The sequence below is a fragment of the Crinia signifera genome, chromosome 5, assembly GCF_055691185.1.
Source record: "Crinia signifera chromosome 5, ASM5569118v1, whole genome shotgun sequence".
NCBI classification, from domain to species: Eukaryota; Metazoa; Chordata; class Amphibia; order Anura; family Myobatrachidae; genus Crinia; species Crinia signifera.
Genome location: NC_139221.1, coordinates 296,350,288 through 296,373,527, shown reverse-complemented (window position 1 = coordinate 296,373,527; position 23,240 = coordinate 296,350,288). Strand labels below are relative to the sequence as shown.

At 45.5% G+C, this 23,240-nt stretch overlaps 1 protein-coding gene and 1 long non-coding RNA gene across 3 annotated transcripts in view; one reads left to right on the top strand and one right to left on the bottom strand.

The window, feature by feature from the left end:
• Window positions 1–336: 336 nt before the first annotated feature.
• On the bottom strand, window positions 337–21,338 carry LOC146081225 (uncharacterized). Of its 2 annotated transcripts, XR_014475092.1 has the most exons (4): window positions 21,219–21,338; window positions 8,722–8,862; window positions 3,204–3,334; window positions 337–527 (listed from the first exon to the last, which is right to left on the bottom strand). It is a non-coding gene; the product is annotated as an uncharacterized LOC146081225 (long non-coding RNA). The 2 variants fall into 2 exon arrangements; XR_014475093.1 differs by lacking the exon at window positions 8,722–8,862.
• Window positions 3,208–23,240, top strand: part of LOC146081224 (macrophage mannose receptor 1-like) — a 351,156-nt gene continuing 331,123 nt past the window's right edge. Inside the window, exons 1-2 of the mRNA XM_083189329.1 lie at window positions 3,208–3,421; window positions 14,123–14,515. Coding sequence (XP_083045455.1) covers window positions 3,364–3,421; window positions 14,123–14,515 — 451 coding nt within the window. The 5' untranslated portion in view covers window positions 3,208–3,363. The remainder of the gene's footprint in view (window positions 3,422–14,122; window positions 14,516–23,240) is intronic.

Here is a 23,240-nt window from a genome sequence, read left to right as displayed (position 1 = left end):
ATTTACATCTAAGTAATGGCTTGCTCACTCATTTCTAAGGACTATATCTAGGACGGGATCCCTGTGGACTCTGACCACCAGTTCCCGAGCTGTAGTCTGTGCACCGCTTGGACCTTTATGGACATCCCTCCTGCCTATGCCTTGGATATCTTTGCTATGCTTTTTAATTACAACACATTGTAAGTGTAAATCTTTATTAAAGTGTCATATTTTTAATGGAATGCACTATTGGCTGTTTTGTTATTCTCTCCACATATGACTAAATTGAAGAGAATCACTTCTGACCACTTGATTCAAGAAACCGGATAACCAATCTGGACTTCCTATTGGTGATATTGTTTTTTATTATCCATCACATACAGTATGGTGATCATTTTGTCCTTGGGAACCCTGAAGCACTGGACATTGTGCTCATCAATTGTCTTCTGTATTCTTTCTGTGTGTGGTTTGAATGACACCCACTGCACTATTTGTTCAGCAGCATCCAGTTTTTGTGCGCATAGAGATCCTTAATAATTCTTCCCCATCTATAATATACAAATAGTTAGAAGGTGATTATAGTTTTGTATTTAATTTGTGATTAGATGGGTGTTCTTATACCTTAAAAGTGTTCAAGAAGGTGGTTCATATGTTTTATGCTATAACGTATTTTTATTTATAATAGGGATAGGAGGTAGTGAGGTGAGGCACATTATGTTCTGAGTCGATTCTTTTCAAATAGATCTTTAAACAGGATAACGGTGGAGCTAATCCATTTTTATTCAAAGTGATATATATTGTTTGTTAACAGTCAATCTTTCATTTTCACTCATTTTACTATAAAGGAAGTCTAGGTAGTTCTGTGAATGGGTCAAAGCTGTATCTGAGTGGGTCATAACTATGTCTGACCATTTTCAAGAAAAAGTTCTATTGTTTTTTATATTATTTTTAAATTATTCTTTATGGTACTTGTTTCCTAGCAAGGCGCCACCGATTTACATTGCATGGCATCGGGTGTGAAAAATCGGTCGCATCGCATACGACCAGATCGCATGCGATGTGATGTGACTGATTTTACACGATTTTTAATTGTACAGCCACCCTGATGGCTGATTCCTATGTTAAATGCCCCCCCAGACCCGATTTTTCATTGTATACCCACCCTTATGGGTAATTACTATGTGAAATGCCCCCCAATTGTTAACGCAATGCCACGATCAACGCCAACCCGAAGCGTGGCGAGCGCAGCAAGCCGGCGAGGGGCGTCAGTACGCGTCCACCGACCTTTTCATCCCCGTGAGGGGATGCGCATTACTTCACATGTGTTCCGCGTCCGCTTGCCACGCTTCAGGAACGGTGGATAGTGGGGGTATGAAAAGGTCAGAGGACGCCCGCCACGCTTCGGGTTGGCGTTGATCGTAGCGTTGCGTTAACAATTGGGGGGGGGGGGATATTAACATACTAATTAACCATCATGTTGGGTATACAATTAAAAATCCGGTCTGGGGGGCATCCGGTCTGGGGGGGCATTTAACATTGTAATCAGCCATCAGGGTGGCTGTACAATGTAAAATCGGGTATAATCACGCTGCATCGCATCGCATGACATTGTAATGGCATGCGATGCGACGCGATTTTAAAATTTTATGGGAACGTCTTTAAAACCCGAAAATTGGGTCGGTCGGGTCTGATCGGGTCCCATCGCATACCTTAAGTTATGGTATGCGATGGAACCCGACGGGCGCCGTGCTAGGAAACAAGTACCTTCTTTATTTCTTCAGAATTCATTGTTTTTTATTGCCATTATTCTTCTTCGGTTAGGGCACTCGGAAATGGGCCCACAGTGTAAGAGGAGGGAGGATAAAAAAGAAGAAAGTATAGGTGATGGGAGGTAAGTATAAATACTTATTTGTCTTGATTTGAATTTCATGGATATGGTTTAGTTATATGTATCATGTCTTATTTTGATATTTAAAGAATATATGTCAGGAGAATTTAAAAATGAGTTCAATGTGTTCCTTCAGTGACTGAAAAGAAGGAGAAAAGGGAATGAGAGGCGGGAAAGAGAAAATAATCAGTAGTTAGGAAGAGTTATTTGGGTAAAGCACATACTGTATGAGTAGTGGGGAGTAAGTTGACATCCCATTATTATAAGGTGTGTAACTGTTGTTTTCGCTGAGCCCATTGGGTTGTATGCAGTTCATAAGGAAAATCATTTTGGTTTCGGGAGATGGCACACTTGCAGGTGTGGCACCGCATGATGATACATATTTTGCCAAATGGGCCAGCTGGGGAATGGTCACTATGGGTTGAAGAAGAGCAGCGGGCTTTGGGGTGGTTTGATAGAGCTGGCATAAGGGTGTCCCACACCCTAGATGTGAATCCCTAGAATGTTAAGACTTGCCATGTGATGAGGTTACCTGGAAGTGGTAGGTAAGTCAATAAGGTACTTGTGTAGTTTCACAGCGCCAGCATGGCGCCGTGCATCTGAGTCCCCTTGCGGGGCTCGCTTCGCTCGCCCACGCTGTGGGCTCGGTGGCTCACTACGCTCGCCACGCTATCTAAAATCAACTCCATGCCAACGTGGATAGTGGGGGTATGAACTATCCACGTTGGCATGGAGTTAAGTTACTTTATTTTAGATAGTTTGGCGAGCGTACCCAACCCGGAAGTAGCACGGCGCCATGCTGGCGCCGTGAAACTACACATGAACCGTCAATAATTATGCAAAAAGAAAATTTACTAATTAGATTACATTTTGCAATTAAATAAAGTTAGAATTGTGCCCCTGTATCTTTCTCTCTCAGTGTAGATAACAAATGAGGAATGTCAGGCGTGAAAATGAATCATATTTTTTATTTCCATAAAGGAAGTATGTACATTCAGAATTCGTTTACAACTGGATTTTTTTCCCACCCAACACATCCTGTTTTCTAAATTAATTCTTCTTTAGAAATATACCATCAGCAATTTGGAACATCAACCTACAGTACACTCGCTTCTATATTGCAACAGCAAATGGCAATAAACAGATTCATACAATAAATTGTGCAATAGATTCCATTGTACTGATCAAGAAGAAAATACCATATCATGAGACCTGTAGGCTTGTCTATTGAGCCAATAAGAGTGTACAACAGAATTTAGCTTATGAAAGCAAAGTTACTATAGGACTGGGAGTTCCTGTTTGCATTAATGCCCCATGTGACAGGATACTTCCTTACCATTTAGAGGCAAACAACTATCCCTGGATATCACACTCTGGCAAGAGTCTAGGATCAGTTTGGGGCTCCATCCGTTTTACCTCAAGACTCCTGGGATCGAAGCCTTTACATCTGCACCATTTCTCAGACACCTGGCAGAATATATAATGAGATATTCACAATGACTGCCTCCATCATTCTCATACTTCTGTACTTTATCCGTCCATCACTTCAGCTGGGTGAGTTATCTACTACCTACACTTATTGGGTGTGGATCATTTGGTCTACAACAACTAGGTCGACAAGCATTGAGTTGACACCACTAGGTCGCCATGCAGCAAGGTTGCATGGCGCAAGGGGACGCAAGGGGACTCAGACGCACGCCATGCTGGCGCCTTGAAACTACACAAGTACCTTATTGACTTACCTACCACTTCCAGGTAACCTCAGTGTTGCAAGTAAGGGGGTACGGCGTGGTACGGAGTACCTGTAAGAAATATGTTGCAGGTACGCAGTACCACTGACCCACTGTCAATTCTATTTTTATGTTAAGTCTAAATATAATGCATCCGCAGCCCGCCCACCCAGCATTATGATTGGTGCTGTATGAAGCTACCGGCTACTGTTGATTTAGCCTGTAACACTGACAGAAATCAGCGGCGCCGACAGCGCCACAATTGTAAGCACAAGCTGCCTGGCTCTCCCCCAAGCAAGAGCCAACCCACCCCCAGTAATTCCCTGTTTCTCATTCCCTGTCTCCTGATGCCATGCCACTATTGTCAATTAGTCACTCCTCTAGCTTTGTGTGACCACGTCCCCTCATGACACATGGCCACGCCCATTATTGGTGGAGGCTATCAGTACCACTAAGAAAAAAATTCTACTTGCACCACTGGGTAACCTCATCACATGGCAAGTCTTAACATTCTAGGGATTCACATCGAGGGTGTGAGACACCCTTATGCCAGCTCTATCAAACCACCCCAAAGCCCGCTGCTCTTCTTCAACCCATAGTGACCATTCCCCAGCTGGCCCATTTGGCAAAATATGTATCATCATGCGGTGCCACACCTGCAAGTGTGCCATCTCCCTAGGTTGACATGGGACAAGGTCGACATGAGTCTAGGTCGACAATGGTTAGGTCGACAGAGTCATAAGGTCGACACAAGCATTAGGTCGACATGGGCAAGGTCGACAGTCAAAAGGTCGACATGGGTTTTTTCACAGTTTTTTTACCTGAATGTCGATACTGTCGACATGGACACAGTTTGAAGTGCACCGCATCCCCTCGCATCGCTCGCTGCACTCAAAATGCTTCGGGGACGGTGCCTACGCTCGGCAAACCATTTTATTCTCTCACCACGCCCTAGTGAATGGTCGGCACATGTTGGCTAAAAAAAACGTGAAAAACCCTATGTCAACTTTTTGACTGTCGACCTTGGCCATGTCAACCATGTTGGTTGACCCAATGATTGTCAAACTAGATGTTGTAGACCAAATGACCGTATCCCCTTTTATTGTCATATTTATTTGTTGTGTTCAGAGCTGCCATTATGAATTTTGGGGCCCGGGACTGATTTTTGGCAGTGTCTGGGGTAGCTGTTAACTGGTTGCTGGTCCAGAAAATCCAATTGGCTTGCAGACAGCTCTAGGGAGTAGATGTCTGAAGCAGTGATAAGGGATTAGAAATGATGAGCCAGAGGAGAAGTGGCCCATGGCAGCAAATCAGCTGATCTGTATAATGGTATATTATGCAAAGTATAGATGTTACTTCTGCGCTGATTGGTTGCCATGGGCCACTTCTCCTCCATTATCACTGCTTCATAATCTACCCCTTAATTTGAAATGACAGTGTATAACTGCCAGTTCACCAGCTGCTATCAGCTGGTGGCCGGCACCAAATCCCCCAGCAGGTGCCTCGTAGTGTCGGTAGATCTTTGATTAAGTGACAGAGGGGGAGATTCTCTAAAGCAGAAATGCGGTAAAAAACCCCGTTATCGGGTTTTTACTGCATTTCTGTATGCTGTATGGCCCCTCTGCAGTGGCAGCGCTGTGGAGGGAATCGCCAGCAAAAGCTGGCGATTCCCTGCAGAAGCCTCCCAGCATGCCCTGCGGTTGGCACCGTCACTCTACGCTTGCGCAGATGGACTCCCGGGTCACAGACCCGGAAGACCAGTGCCGGCACCGCATCGCAAGGGACAGCTTTTACCGCAAGAGCTGTCCCTTGCGTTAATAACCGCATATGTTAGAACATATGTGGTTATTAATAATGCAATGCCCGGCGATACAGGGCTGCAGATGTTATAACATCCCGCCCACAGTAGGGTCCAGTGCTCCAAGTTATGTCATAATGTAGTAAACAGCACACTTCAAGCACTTTGGTGGGTGTCTCTGTATGTATGTGTGAGTGAGTGAGTGAGTGAGTGAGTGAGTGTGTGTGTATGTATATATGTATATATATATATATATATATATATATATATATATATATATATATATATATATATATATATATACACAGTGTGCATTCATACATGCTCACACATATATTTATACATATACACACACACACACACAACGTTTGTATTGTGAGAAATATGGTTAGAATTGTATGAAAGATGGCCTGTATTGCAACTTGAGTTATAGGTGAAATGTGTTAAATACAGTAGAGAGCATATGATTTGGAAGGGGGTGTGCATTGTTTTGTTTAATTAAAAAGCGGTTAGAGAGTAAGATGTACATTGATAGTGTGGAGGCTACAGTGACATTTGTGGGTGGGGGGGTGTGTGCGTGTTGTTTAGGTGTGTGTCTGTGTAGTTCATTAGTATAGTAGGGTGCTTTTGAGTCAGCGGCTCCCCACTGGTGGAGGTCACGACACAGGAAAACAGGAGGCTGGGTAGTGATAGGGGTGTGTTGGCATAAGAGGGACTAAAGAGGAGGGTTGTGTGTGCATGAGGGGTAGTAAAGGTTTTTGGCTGTTGCAGAGTAGGGATGGCCATTGGTGCAGACACCATCGATGATTGGCATTGATGGCGATTCTGCCATTGATAGTAGTAAAATATTACTTGGATAACCATCAATTGTTGTAGCTATCGATAGTCATTCATTATATCTGACTGAATAGGCTGTGGGTCAATCAGAACTCGGTGGCGTGTCCCGGCACCTTAAAAAAATGTGAAACTTGATCGGTTCTCCTTTGCCATCGATGTAGGGAAACCATCTGGTCCTCCCACATCGATGGCAAAAGTATTCAACATCAGCCATAAACCATCGATGATTTGAAATCATTGATTGTCAATGGGCATCCCTAGAATTGGAGGAGGGTGGGGGACAGTATGCAGCTCCCGGCAGTGGGTGAGCGTCTCCTCCCACTGGGAGGGAGTGAGGGTGCATGAGAGCAGGAGGCTGTATAATAGTGGTATGTGGGCAAGACATTGATAAAAGTTGTGGCGCTGGTGCAGAGGACCGTGGGGATACTTCTGGCTTCTGCCAGTGGGGGAACCTGCAGCACGGCTGCCAGGGCCGGATTTCCCACGTAGGGGCGGCACCTACTTGTGGTGGTACAGGATACCCCATTCTCACAGGAGTCCGTGAAATGTGAGAGCGGGGTTGGGGGGGTCCGCTGGGGGGGGAATAGCGGGAAGGGGGCCGGGTGGGTCCGCAAATTGCGGGAGGGGGAGTGCGGGGGTCCGGGAATCACTGGGGGGGGTAGGTCTGCAAATTGTGGGAGGTGGGGTGCGGGGGGATTGTCGGGGTCCGTGAATCACGGGAGGGGGGGCACAGGGTCCCGTGAATCAAGGGAGGGGGGGTGTGAATTGTGGGAAGGGGGGGTCGCGGGGGTCCGTGAATCCCGGGAGGGGGTGCCGTGAATCATGGGGGGGGTGTGAATCGGGAAGGGGGGTCGTGAATCGGGAAGGGGGGTCGTGGGGGTCCGCGAATCACGGGAGGGGGGGCGGTGGTGCCGTGAACAGCGGCAGGGGGGCTCGGGGGAGGGGGGCACTAATCGCAGTAGGGGGGGTCACGGGGGGTCCGTGAATTGTGGGAGGGGAGCGGGTGCGGGGGGGTCCGCTAATTTCGGGAGGGGGGGGGTGAATCGCGGGAGGGGGGCGTGAATCACGGGAGGTGGGGTCGTGGGGGTCTGCGAATCGCGGGAGGGAGGTGCTGGAGGGTTCCGTGAATCGCGGGCGGGGTGCAGGGAGGCCCGCAATTTGCGGGGGGGGGGGTTGCGGGGGTCCGCAAATTGTGGGAGGGGGTGCCGTCCGTGAATCACGGGAGGGGGGGTGCGCGGGGGGCCCCATGAATCACTGGAGGGCGGGTCGCGGGGGTGGTGTCACCTGGTGGCTGTGGAGTAATGGTGGATGGTGGCGGTGTACTGTAGCCCTGGCTGGGCAGGGGGAGGTGGTATCAAGTGGGTGGTGGTGTGTATCACACTGGTCTTTTCCCTAGGGGGGGGGGGGGGGCGTGTTTGTGTAGAACGCTGGGCGTGAAAAGTTATACATACAGGGGATGAGTGTCTTTTCCCTAGGGGGGGCGGGTTTGTGTAGAATGCTGGGTGGGAACGTTATATTCACAGGGGATGAGTGACAGATCTGGCTAAATATATGAGATGTTGGTTGGATACCACCTAATTCCACAATCAATGTTTTAATGACCTATATTCAAAAAAGGCTCTATGTTCATACATTAAGGCTCAATACACACTTGACGATTTTCACCTGAAAATCGGTCAAAACAGCAGTTTTGAGCGATTTTCCGCTGAAAATCGCCTAGTGTGTATGCCTCCCAGATTGCAGACTAGCGATGATGCGCGCTCCCGCATCATCGCTGTCAAAGTCTCTAATCTGCTGGTTTTACCAGCATGCCAGAGATGATGGATGATTTATTCAGCCATCATCTCAGTGTGTGTACGCCGGGCTGCCGGGCTAAAGATTAGCCACTTTGAGCCTACGTACCGCCCTGCCGCCTCCCCCTGCTCCCTCCCCCCTCCCCCAGCACAAATCCTGTATTCCGGACGGCTACAGTACCCCTCCTAATGCCCGCAATTTCGTCTGGCTGCTGGGCACCCCTCCGCCGGCAGGTCCTCCCGTTCTTCCACGGTCATGTCCGCCTGGCTACCCCCGCAGCAGCTTCCAGGGTCCCCAGCCGCTGCCTCCTCATATGTTAAAAAAAAAGGAAGTTGTTAAAACGTTTATAAAATGAGACCACTGCCACCAATGTGAGATTGCCCACAAGTGTATATATATTATAGATATATATATATATATATATATATATATATATATCTATAATATATATATATATAAAATATATATCTATACATATAGACTACTTGCTGGGTCCGGCACTCCCAAATGATGAAACAACAACCGCGGTGCCCTCCAGGGTATAATATAAACAGGAGTGTATCAAAGATACAAATAGGCGGCACTCCCACGGATTTAGTAAAGAAATAAATTCAGACCCACGACTGGATATGTCTGACGTTTCGGTTATTTATTAACCTTTTTCAAAGACAAAGAAGAAACAAAAATGAACTTACTATATAGCAGAGTGCACCCGTGCGTCCTCCCTTCATTCCCACGTCTGCGCCCCGACCGCGCTTGTGAGTGACGTCATCGGAATTACGTCCTCAGCCGCATCCCACAGCCAGCCGGCAGCGTTACCGTAGCAACAAAGGAAGCTAAAAGAAAAAAATGTGAAAAGGAGCCGTTTAAACCCGGTAGACTGACAGGAGCAAAATAACATAGAATAAAGAGTACAATGTTAAATATGAATGAGTAGGTAATTACTACGATAAAGAGACACAAAATCAATGAGCTTGGATCAGACCTGGGAAGAGAAAAACAGCGTATATGTACTAATCATGATAAATTATCAGATACATGATCACGCAGCGATAGGCTGAAGGAAGCAAGTTGGAAGGAGAAAAGATCAGAATATGCAGGGAGATATCTATGACATATTAGATTAACATATGGCTCAACAGTGCATCCTTATAAAAAGCAATTCAGAGAGGAGTATTCGTTGAGTCCCGCAGGTATCACCACATTGAGTTTAAAAATCCATTTGGCTTCTAATTGAAGCAACTTTTTGTCCCGGTCACCGCCACGGATGCTTTGCGGGACCTGGTCAATCATTTTATATTTCAATGTCGGGAGACTATGTCGGAGTTCTCTGAAGTGCCTTGCCACCGGTTGTTCTGAAGATTCACCTTCGAGTGCCTGTTTGATAGAGGACCGGTGCAAGGCCATACGTTCTTTGAAGGTTCTGGTTGTTTTGCCCACATACATGAGACCGCACGGGCATCAGATGATATATACCACGTAGCGGCTCATGCATGTGAACACCTTCTTGATCTTGTACCGGTAGCCCGTGTGTGGGTGTGTGAATGTGTCACCTTGTTCCAGGTACCCACACGTCACACAACCCGTGCAACGGTAGTTCCCTGGCTTTCTCATCAAGAAATGGGTTTTCTTCTGTTTACCCATATTCATGACATCATTCTTCACCAATTTGTCTCGAAGACTGGTACCACGTTTATAGCAGGGCATCACTTCTTTGTTGCGTAGGGCCGGGAGATCAGGGTCTAGCTTCACCAGTGGCCAGACTTGCTTTGCTGTGTTCACCAACACGGAGCTACCCGTCGAATACGTGTTGATGAAAGGTATTTTAACGGATTGGGCATTTTTATCCTTGCTGAGCAAGGTGTCGGCTCTGCTGATTGATAAGGCCCGATTCTTTGCGCACACCAAAGTTTCATGCTTATAACCTCTGTGTTCAAACTTCTGAACCATGTCATCCATGTGTGCACCTGCTGCTGATTCATCGCTGCAGATTCTCCTCGCTCTCAACATCTGGGAGAACGGGAGACCTCTTTTGGCTGCAGGGGGATGGAAGCTGGTAGCTTTAAGGAGCGTGTTGCGGTCCGTATCTTTATGATAAAGAGAGGTACTCAGCAGACCACCACACACTGTGATTTGTACATCAAGGTAGCTTATAGTGGACGGACTCTGGTTAGAGGTGAATTTGATGTTGCTATCGGCTGTGTTGGCATATGATAAGACCACGTCCAGGCTTTCCTTCCCCCCTGTCCAGATCAGCAAAATATCGTCGATGAATCGTACGTATAATGCAATATTGCCTTGGGCTGCAGGGTGAGAGAGTATTAATTTATTCTCCATCTGGAACTTATATGCATTTGCATACGTCGGGGCCACACAAGAACCCATTGCACAGCCCCGACGCTGCAAGTAATATGCCCCATCAAAGTAGAAATAATTGCGCTTTAATGTCAATTCCAGTAAACGCAAATAAAAGTCTGTGGCTGGACCTTTATATTCAGGACAGTCCCGAATTAGGTTGGCGGTTGCAGAGAGTCCATCTTGATGTGGGATATTGGTGTAAAGACTCACCACATCAAGAGAACATAGAATGACGGATTCAGGCAGTTTGCCTAGGGCCTCTAGTCTCAGAATGAGCTCAGTGGTGTCTTTGAGAAAGGACTGCTGTACCTGCACAACAGGTTGGAGATAGGCGTCTAGGTACTGTGAAACCACATAATATAGCGATCCTCTGGCAGAAATTATCGGCCTCCCTGGCGGGCATACAGCATTCTTGTGTAGTTTAGGTATGGTGTAGAGAAGCGGAGTTGTCGGGAATTTGGTATGCAGGGCTTCAGCACATTTTTTGCTGATGACATGATTGTCCATTGCTGCCTTCAGAATGTCATCCAGTTCCATTTTAAATTTGTTAGTAGGGTCACCCCCGAGCCGCTCATAGACCACTGGATCAGATAATTGATTGTAAATATCAGCCTTGTAAAAATCTACATCCAAGACTACAACTGCACCGCCTTTGTCGGCTGATTGCACGACTATGTCATCATACGATTGCAGTTGTTTCAGAGCTTTTTGTTGATTTACAGTCATGTTGTCGACGAGTTTGATGCCCAGGGCGCCTACTTTGGCCCTGGTATGTACCCCTATACATATATATCTATATAATATATATATATTATATAGATATATATATATATATTATATATCTATAAATATATATATATATATATATATATATATATAATCTATAAATATAATATATATATATATATATTATATATATATATATATATATATATATATATATATATATATATATATATATATATACACTTGTGGGCAGTCTTAAAAATGTTTTAACAACTTATTTTTTAACATATGAGGAGGCAGCGGCTGGGGACCCTGGAAGCTGGTGCGGGGGCAGCCAGGCGGACATGTCAGGTGGGCATGTGGCCGGAAGGACCTGCGGGCGGAGGGGTGCCCAGCAGCCTGACGAAATTGCGGCCATTCGGAGGGGTACTGTAGCCGGAATTTAGGTGCATGCTGGGGGAGGGGGGAGGGAGCAGGGGGAGGCGGCGGGGCGACACGAGACCGGCGGGTACTTGTGTAGTTTCACGGCACCACTAAATCGCATGCGATATCGCATGCGATTTAATACCTGTTCATATCCGCTGTGGCGTGGAGTTGATTTTATATAGTGTGGCGAGCGCAGCGAGACACTGAGCCCGAAGCGTGGCGAGCGTAGCGAGCGCCGCAAGGGGACATGGAATGCGATATCAGGTGTCGCCGTCAAACGACACAAGTACCATAATCCGTGTCGCTCGCCACGCTTCGGGCTCAGTGGCTCGCTGCGCTCGCCACACTATATAAATTCAACTCCACGCCGTAGTGGATAGTTGGGAAATAAAGAGGTATTAAATTGCATTTGATATCGCATGCAAAATCGCATTTCTCCGAATATACTCCGCCCAGCGATCAATTCTGAATCAGGCCCCAAAAACAGAAATGCACTGAAATAAATGGGCCCTGCTCCCACCCTTTGAATTCAAACCCCGCCCATTATGTAAATAGCCTTTTACATGAAAGATTTCCAGCAAAGTCTTCCACCTCCTAAACATCTCTTTCTCTTTGGGGAAAATAGATCAGTGTGTGCGCACTATTTTGGTGACAGATATATCTATCAAAGATTTTGGCAAAGTCTTTTGAAATGAAAATCTTCAAGTGTGTATGGGCCTAACAGTCTGAGATACTGTTTCTCTATTGAAATGTTGCAATATATTGTTACAGTTATTTTATATAGTTACAGTTATTATATTCTGCAGTTATTTTATAACTGTTGCAGAATCAAGCAGGTTCAGAGGGCTTCAGGAATTCAGAAACTCATCGGTAATACAGTATGTATCATTCTATCTGTCACACTTTCGTATAAGCCCTTTTAGTTCTGTTATCGTCTGCAGATAGGTATGCTTGTAATGCAATTAGTCCCTCCTTAATGCCCTATTAATAGTTATTTTGGCAGTGTCAGTGTCAAGGAGTATAAGGTAATTAATTGTATTTATATGTTATATAGCTCTTTAATAGGTTTTCTTAATTATGCATAGAGATGTGTCTGTGTTGCTGCTGAGATCTATAAGATATGTATTGGACAATTTGTGCACATATCTGCAGCAGATCTCATAAATAAGGGAATGAGTTTTATAGCTGCACTTTTAATGGGTGATTGACAGGTTTCTGCCGTCACCATTTATAGATACAGTATGACAGCTACAGTATTACTTGCAGTATAAATGGCAATTATAAGTTGTGTTTCCTGCCTTATGGGTCATTTCAATCGTCAGCTGCTCTTATGTCTGTAGGAAGCCGCTGTTAGATATCTTCAGTGCCGCTATCTGTGTCGCTAACACAGGCATGAGTGAGACAGAGATCTAACAACTGCTGCACATAACTATAGTTTTACATTGACCAATTGTCTGCAGGGTACTCTTATCTACTGCTCCCTATATCACTGTTTGTGTCACTCTCCTGGGGTGGTGGTAGTTTCGGTGGTGGCCATACACACAAAGTATGATGCACCAACATTATCTATAGATATATTAGTCATTGGCAGACAAAGGATTTTGAAAGGGGGGTTTCCAAATAAGTGGTTACAGAACCAATAATAACTGCCCCCCCCCCCCCCCATCCATAGATAACTAGCATAGCCCCTCATAGAAGGCACAGCCTCACATAGTCAGCACAGCCCCTCCATAGTTAGACAGCACAGCCCCTCCATAGTTAGACAGCACAGCCCCCCATAGCCAGCATACCCCACATAGTCATCACAGCCCGCCCATAGACAGCACAGTCCCCCCATAGATAGACAGCATAGCCCCCTATAGTCAGCATAGTCCTAACATAGTTAGACAGCAGAGCCCCACTATAGTCAGCACGCCCCCCATAGACAGCACAGATCCCCATAATCAACATAGCCCCTTATAGACAGAACAACCCCCGATTTTATGATCTTTACGTACTAACATCCTCTGTTTGTATCTTTCACTGACCTATTAATTATTACTTTAATCTAACATGGTGACTGGTCTTCCCAGAGGCCTTTGCAGCAGAGATAATGAACTGTTGTTTTATTAAACCAACTATTGCTCTTTTTTACTATTAGAATATTTTGACAGCACCCAATCAGCAAGAGTGGTCACTTTTTGCCACGGTTTATAACACAATCTACATCTCAATGGTTATGTATAGTAATGTAGGCAATGTAACATCTCAATGGTTACTGTAGGTTGGAGATCATATGGGCATATTGTATTATGTTATTACATGAGCTTCTTTGTGTAATGGATGTAATTCAAAATATTGTACTTATGTAATATCTGGGCTCCCGGTTTTCTTATGAGACCGCGTCCGCTCGCCACGCTTCGGCACGGTGGCTCGCTGCGCTCGCCACACTATATAGAATCAACTCCATGCGTAGTTGGATAGTAGGGGTATGAAAAAATGGGATGTATTTAACATGGGAGCCCAGATAAGACATAAATACCCAAAATATTTACCCATACTGCCAATAGCAAACAGTTTATTAATTAAAAATGGTCCTTATTTCAGACTCGGGCACCTTTTTAATCTACAATGAAGAGCAAAATAAGTGTATAGAAGGCCAGAAGTCCCTCATCTCACTTGCTACATGTAATGAGAACAGCGATGCCCAAAAATTCCGATGGATTTCCAAACAACAGCTTATAAATGTAGGATCTTCCCAATGTCTGGCCGCAGTATCAAATAAAGACATGGCATTGGTGACCTTAGACCTATGTGATGGTACCAGTGACCTCCAGAAATGGGAATGTAAGAATGACACATGGTTTGGAATCCAGGGAGAAGATCTTCACTTGAACAATGCTAAAAATGAAAAGGTCATTCTCTATAAAGGTTCGGGATTGTCGAGCCGATGGAAAATCTTTGGAACAACAGATGATCTATGTGATAAAGATTATGAAGGTAAGGAGCATATATCTTATTATACGGACACTCTCTTTTGTTGAATGTATACAAGGTGTATTATCAGGAATGTGTATATAACCTAAAAGATTGAAGGGTAAGAAAATGCAAAGTCAGAAAAAGAGGGGTGTCAGTCACACAAGACTGTAATTAATTTGTGAGGACCCCCTTACATTAATTCAATCAGAAATCAGTATCAGGTTGGCGGTGTGCAAAGAGACAAAGAGATACATAGCAAAAACACAAGGGCCCTTATTCTGATTGATGCGGACTTTACCGCGTTCTTACGGATCGCGTCTTTACGGCGTCTGCGCATGCGTGGAGAACGCTACGCGCATGTGCCACGCCTTGACTCGGTACCAGTTCGGACAAAGCCCGTCCAAAACTGGTCACCGCAATCAGTCGGGAAATAGGGGCGTATTATGGGCGTCATGCGGAATGACACATGGGCGTAGTTTCAAAGTGGGCAAAACGGGGCGGAAACATGGGCGGACACGGGGGAGTACACTTATGTTGGGGGGCGTACATTCGGAAACCACTCCGAATGCACGCGAGCAAAAAGGGCTGAAATGTGCGGTGTCCACAAGTGTACTATTGCTTTGCGGACACCACTCGTTCATGCGGTAGGCGAACGTACGCCTAATGACTACAACCATTAACACCTGAACCCAATAACAATCTACTCCTTTACTCATTACTCACTAATAGGACGCTTGTCAGTGCTTTAATTGAAACCATTGCACTTCAATTGCTGTAAGGGTTAATGTGTGCTATGCATGTGTTAGGCATGCTTGTAAGGATATATTGGAATCTAATTGATTCCAATTCCAAATAAGCAGTTTTTTATGAGGATAGGTAATTGAATAAGTGGGTCATGTGATGTCTTGCAGAAGATACTTCATAGTGGGTTGTTTGGCGTAAATCCTCCGCTTACGTGCGGTAGCACCGCTTGGCTCCCGTTCGGATGCGGTATTCCCGAGCATACTCTGTAATACTCTGTAATACCGTGCCGAATCGGAGTGTTTCTCCCGCACACGCATGGTTTGTATGTCGTCCGTAAACACGCCCTGTTCTTAAAGAGTGAGTCCGTCCGAATGCGGAGGACACGTGGGCGTTTCTACGGACGATGGCCGCATGCGGCAAAACACCGTGGCGTGCGGACCGCTCCGTAAGAATGCGGGAATATCCGCACAGATCAGAATAAGGGCCAAGGAGAGGAATGTCCTCTAATTTGGGTGCACCTAATCATATAAAATTGTACTTTTATTAATCAAATAGTAAAAACTGCGAAATATAAAAAAATAACATACACAGACAGTAGTGAAAGTAGGAAAATACAAATAATTAAAATAAATGTGGCAGGCAGATAGCACTCTCTAATTCACTGGTAATCTCGCAAATAATGCATGTGTCACCCGGGCTGTAACTTTTATTCAAATGTAGTGTTTCACAATATCACCCTGATGTCACTGACTTGTGTTAGGGTTTTAACACAAGTGCCAGATCAGATTTAATTGCTCAATACGCCACTTACAAGATAGCCCTAGATTGACCAGATAGTAAATACTTATTCCCTATATTGGGTCCCCTCAATGGGGTCTTTAGTATTAGTCAATCTGAGCAAACTGGGCAAATCTGCGAGGATGTCCCTAGGTGGCCAACGTCCTTACCTCTGCTTATTGCACCATTACATACTGTAAGCGAGACAATTGTTGTCCGGATCTGGATAAAAATAATTCCAGACCAAAGAGGTGGATTGTTTGGTCTTCTGCACAGGCATGGTGATGGTCTTTTGCATCCCATGGACAACAACTGTCTCACCCGATGCCTCATTTAAGCAAACCACATCACTATCAGCACCACCCTCCTCATCAACTTCCTCCTCAGCGCCAGCTACATCAATATCCTTGTCCTGGTGTACAACATTGACACCTTCAATATGAAATTAAGTAACTGTACTGTGGGTAATCTTTTCAGCATATGCAGAGGGCGTGCTGCAAATGGTGGAAGGAGACACCTCTTCCTGTACGGTGATGGGAAGGTCAGGCATAGCAACCACCAACACCATTGGCCTCTCCTTGGGGGTTTGTGATACCATGGGGGTTATTCTGGTTCTCTCACAAAGGCAAATTCACTCTCAGATGGGCAAAACCATGTGTACTGCAGGTGGGCCTGATGTAACATGTGCAGAGAGAGTTACATTTGGATGGGGTATGTACTTCAAACTGATATCTATATTGCAGTGTAAAAATAAAGCAGCCAGTAATTACCTTGCACAGAAACAAATTAACTCACCCAAATCTAACTCTCTCTGCACATGTTACATCAGACCCACCTGCAGTACACATGGTTCTGTCCATCTTAGAGTGAATTTGCCTTTACAAGTGAACCAGACTAATCCCCCATGTCTTTAGAGGGCACAATTGTTTGCTGTGTTTTTGATGACAGCTTAACTCTCTTAAAATGTCTAGGGGGGGGGATTGCTTTGATCATCATGTGAAGCTGAACCACTCGTCATGAAAAAAGGCCAGGGCCTTGGCAATTCCTTGCCACTCCGTGTCGTAAATGGCATGTTGGCAAACTTATGTTTCTACTCAAAGATTTAACTTTTTTTTTCTGCAAGTCACTGAACTTTGGCATTTTGGATTTTACATTCCCTCTACGATTACATTGGGCATTGGCCTTAGCAGATGACGTTGATGGCATTTCATGTTCTACAGTATGTCATGACTAGTGGCAGCAGCTTCAGCACAAGGAGGAAGTGGTTCTTGTTCTTTCACTATTTTATCCTACAAATTTTTGTTCTCCATTATCTTTCTGGAGTTATAATAATATGCCACACGGGAGAATGTACCCCCTAAAATGTAACCCTTTTATTTTGGGGTTATTTAAAAATTATTATAGGTGGGCTGTACAGGATAATGTACCCAGCCCCCACACACTTGGCAAAGCCTGAAAAATTATACAGATTTAACATAACCCTTTCATTTTGGGGTTATTAAAAAATATTTAATGCGAGTAGCACAGGAGAGTGTACTCAACCTTAACCACACACAACAAAGCCGGATTAAAGTAACCCTTTTATTTTTTATTTTTTTATTATTATATATATTATTATATATACAGGAGAGTGTACTTGGCCTAAACCACACACATTGCAAAGCTGGAAAAATTTGTACAGATTAAAATAACCCTTTTAAATTTGGTTATTTAAATTATTATACTGTATGCGGGCGGCATAGGAGAGCATACTCGGCCTAAACCACTCACATATGGCAAAGCTTGAAAAAATTAGAAAGATTAAAATAAATCTTTATGTTTTTAAGAGTGTACACTGGACTTCAAGGCAGTATTGGACTTCATGGCAGTACCATTGGACTGTCACTGGACTTATTTGGCTACCAGCGTTACCACTGGACTTAACAGCAGTGCCACTGGAATGTCACTGGATGTATACTGCTATCGGCTGTACCATTGGGCTAAACGACAGTACTGGACTTAACGGCAGTACTACTGGACTTAACAGCAGTATTGGACTTCATGCCAGTACCACTAGACTTATACGGCTGTCCCACTGGACTTAATGGCAGGACCACTGGACTTAACGACAGTACCACTGGACTTAAACAGCAGTCCCACTGGACTTAAACAGCAGTACTGGACTTAACAGCAGTCCCACTGGACTTAAACAGCAGTACTGGACTTAACAGCAGTCCGACTGGACTTATACGGTTGTCCCACTAGACTTAACGGCAGTACCTGACTTAACAACAGTACCACTGGACTTAACGGATTCAGTATTAAATCCCGGCGGTTGCGTGGATCGCCCCCCCTTGCGGGCTCGCTGCGCTCGCCACACAGCGGGCCCGGTGCCTCGCTATGCTCGGCACACTAATTTATTCTCCCTCCAGGGGTGTCGTGGACGGATCCGATACGATTTCCCGGCGGTCGGGATCCCGGCGGTCGGAATCCCGACCGCCGAAATCCCGACAAGGGGGGGACATGGATCGCCCCCCCTTGCGGGCTCGCTGCCATAGGCGTGCGCAGCCCATTTTATTAGGGGGTGCAGCATTGGAGGGGCGTGTTCATCACGCCTACTGGGCGTGTCGATCAAAGCCTACTGGGTGTGTCCATCACGCCTACTGGGCATCAATGCAAACTAAATAGAAGGTGACTTATTTATGTATATGGGCTTCAGAATTAATCATTCCCATCACACACTTGAGAAACAGGGACAGTGCAAAAATTTACACTGTAATGGCCATTACACTTAATGCCACACACCATAATGCCCATTACACATAATGCCACTCACCGTAATGCCCATTACACATAATGCCACACACCATTATGCCTATCACACATAATGCCACACACAGTAATGCACATTACACATAATGCCACCCAGCATAATGCCCAATACACATAATACCACAGACCATAATGCCCATCAAACATAATGCCACACACAGTAATGGACATTCCACATTATGCCAGGGCTTGACGAATTTTTGTAAAATAGGGATAATAAGGACAGTGTGTGCTGAAGGCACGTGCCAAAAATTCACACTGTAATGCCTATTACACGTCACACACCCACATGCTATAATGACCAATATACGTTATGTCACACACATTATACCAAACACTGTAATTCCCATTACACCACAAACTGTAAGGCCCTTTACATATTACACCACACACCGTAATGCCCATTACACGTTGTGACTCACACCGCCAAGCCCGTTATACCTCACACTGTGAAGCCCGTTATACGTTGCGCCTCACACTGTAATGCCCATTACATGTTGCACCTCACACTGTGATGCCCATTACACATTACACTACACACCATGATGCCCCTTACACATTGACCCAGTCCACGATGCCCACCGTGACGCCCATTACACATTACGCCTCACACTGTGATGCCCATTGCACATTATGCAATAATGCCCAGTACACATTCCACAATGCCCATTACATATTATACCACACATTTTAATAGCTATTACATATGATGCCACATAAGTGTCGCTGGGGGCCCCACACGCTGTACACCCTTCACCCATTTAATTCTACTCACCTCATCATCGGTCCGGCAGAGCAGCGGTAAAGACCACTGGGAAAATGGCTGCGTGGTGACCCATATTCATATCACACAGCATGTAGTGACCCATAACCACTATACACAGCATGCAGTGACCTATATTCACATTACACAGTATGTAGTGATCCAAATTCACATTACACAGCATGTACTGACCAATATTCGCACTTAGTGACCGATATTCACATTACACAGTGCGTAGTGACCCATATTCATATTATACATCGCGCAGTGACCCATACTCACATTATACAGCGCGCAGTGACCCATATTCACATTATACAGCGCGCAGTGACCAATATTCACATTATACAGCGCGCAGTGACCAATATTCACATTATAGAGTGCGCAGTGACCAATATTCGCACGTAGTGACCCATTTTCACATTACACAGCACATAGTGACCAATATTCGCACATAGTGACCCATAGTCACATTACACAGCGCATAGTGACTAATATTCACACATAGTGACCCATAGTCACATTACATAGTGCGTAGTGACACATATTCATATTATACAGCGCGCAGTGACCAATATTCACACGTAGTGACCAATATTCACATTACACAGAGTGTAGTGACCCATATTCACATTACACAGTGCATAGTGACTAATATTCACACATAGTGACCCATAGTCACATTACATAGTGCGTAGTGACACATATTCATATTATACAGCGCGCAGTGACCAATATTCACACGTAGTGACCAATATTCACATTACAGAGTATAGTGACCCATATTCACATTACACAGTGCATAGTGACTAATATTCACACATAGTGACCCATAGTCACATTACATAGTGCGTAGTGACACATATTCATATTATACAGCGTGCAGTGACCAATATTCACACGTAGTGACCAATATTTACATTACAGAGTATAGTGACCCATATTCACATTACACAGTGCATAGTGACTAATATTAGCACATAGTGACCCATATTCATATTACACAGTGCATAGTGACTAATATATGTATTATATGTATACGCTAGATGTACCCTGAGGGATGTAGACGCAGGGAACATATATTCGCTGAGCTGTGCAGGGCTCTGGCAGCCATCAGCTGCGCCACTGGACCCCCAGGTGGGTAACAATATAGGCTGAGACGGTACAGTTATCACACAGGGAACACGTACCTGTCGAGCAGCACAGAGCCTAGGCAACTAAAGAAAAAAATTCTTATCCACGGCGCCACTGGTCGCCGCAACAGCCCTGCCTGGCTGTTGCGGCGACCAGTGGCGCAGTGGATAAGATAATACAGCAGGGACAGTACGGTTAATACAGCAGGGACAGTACGGTTATCGCACAGGGCACACATACGTGCTGAGCTGCACAGCGCCTAGGCAGCCATCAGCGGCGCCACTGGTCACCGCATCAGCCAGGCAGGTAACAATACAGCAGGGACATTACAGTTTTCACAGTTATTTGCGGGCGGTGTTCTACTTGCTAAGCAGCAAAAGATTGTTGCTAAGTGAGTGATCCTGAATCAGGCCCCCTGTTCCCCTCACTACATTCTCACACACAGCCCACTCCCTCACAATAAATGTCACACTGCCCAGTCTCTGCACACATTACCTTCAGGCTTCAGCCAGGAGCCAGCCTGGGAGCCTGCCACAGTGGCAGAACAGTAGGCAGGGCCGCTGCAGCTGCAGTGTGGTCTACTCGGGCACAGGAAAAGGCAGGGGCGTGGCCTAATCACGGACCCCCCCGTGGCCACGCCCCCTTTTGAACACTCGACTCGTGCTGTGCTGACTGCTGCTGAAGGAGCCCAGCCAGGCCAGCAGCCCAGCGCAGGTACTGCTAGCCGGCCAGGGGAGGGGGCACTGCCGGTCATTAGGAGGTGCTGCAATTGTGCGGGGGGTGCCAGTCATTAGGAGGTGCCTGTGCACCCCCGGCACCCCCTGTGCGCACGCCTATGCTCGCTGCGCTCGCCACGCAGCGGGCCCGGTGCCTCGCTACGCTCGGCACGCTATTTTATTCTCCCTCTATGGGTGTCGTGGACACCCACGGAGGGAGAAAGTTTCGGGATTTCGGTGGTCGGGATTCCAGTGTCGGGATTCCGACCGCCGGGATCCCGACCGCCGGCAAATTAACCGCATCCCGTCGTGGACACCCACGGAGGGAGAAAGTGTCGGGATTTCGGCGATCTGGATTCCAGCGTCGGGATTCTGAATGCCGGGATCCCGACCGCCGGGATTTACACTGCATCCCGACTTAACAGCAGTACCACTGGACTTAACAGCAGCACTGGACAGCAGCATAGCACCACTGCATGGACTATACAGCAGCACAGGACACTAACACCGGCAGCAACCAGCACAGTACCACAGACCACTGGACTGCACTGGACTTCTCAGGACACCACAGGATACCATAGGAGGACACCACCACTGCGACCAAGTCACCACCCCATGCCAGCTTCCCAGAAACACAGAAGCCCACTACCTCAACACAGTGGCAAATGCAGGATTTTTAGAGGGGGGATTCCAAATGTAATCCAAAATCTCCCACTCTGCAGCATATTGTAGTATATATGGGAGTCTGGGGAAGTGGTAACTGCCCTGATTATTGGTTTATTTATACACTGGATACTGTGTGGAATACAATAAATTTGATAAATGGTCAGGAAAAGGCAAAACATATAGTAAATATTGTAAATACAGAAACATAATAGAACCAGTACTGCACTTTCTAAGTTCACTATCTCCCCACTTCATGGTAAGGCTCCTGTCTCTTCCTTCTGGTAGCTGCTCTCTGGTCCAGTGTGATGTTTAAAGGCTCAGTTGAAACACTAGGCATGTGCAGCAGCTCTATCCAGAACTGGTTTGGGCTGGTGGGGAAGTGGTGTCACAGGCGGATGTGAGGGTGCTGCGAGATAAGGGGTATATGTGGCAGGTGTATGGGCATAAGTGGAGGTATAGCTGGTATGATACTAAATGGTATATAGGCAGCAATATGGTTATAAGCAGGGTATATTTGTGGTATGTATGTATATAAGGAGAAATGGGGTTTAAAACCACTTTGCGCTGCTAATGGATATATTTTAACATAGAATACCACCAGACAGAATGATACTGGACACACTATTCAATATTTAAATGAATTTATAGAGAAAGATATATAAAAAAATATACACATAAATAATATCAAAAATTCATACAATAGTATACAATATTAAAAACATTAATCAATATGGCCATGTATAAGTCACGTTTGCAAACTGATAATTAGGAAAATACTCCGGAGTAAATAAATGATGAGGATTAGTAGCAGTCATTCATAGCAATTAGAATGCATAAGCTGGGGGAAGGGGGAAATGGGTATGGGATGAAGGTATTGGGCGTCAATGAGCCAGCAGCACAATCAAGAAATGTAGCACAGTCAATTGAAGCTTAAGCAGCAGGTTAGTGTAGAATATACCATATATCTCACCCTCCGTTGATGTTTTTTTGTGGAGGGGAAGCGTGTATCGGGGAGCTTCTGATGGTAATTAGCTCAACCCGACCACAGTGCAGAGATGATGCGGGGAGCTTTGGTGGATCTTACCGCTCTACCCGGGGTCCGGTGATATGGAAATATGCCCAGATAACGTCCAGT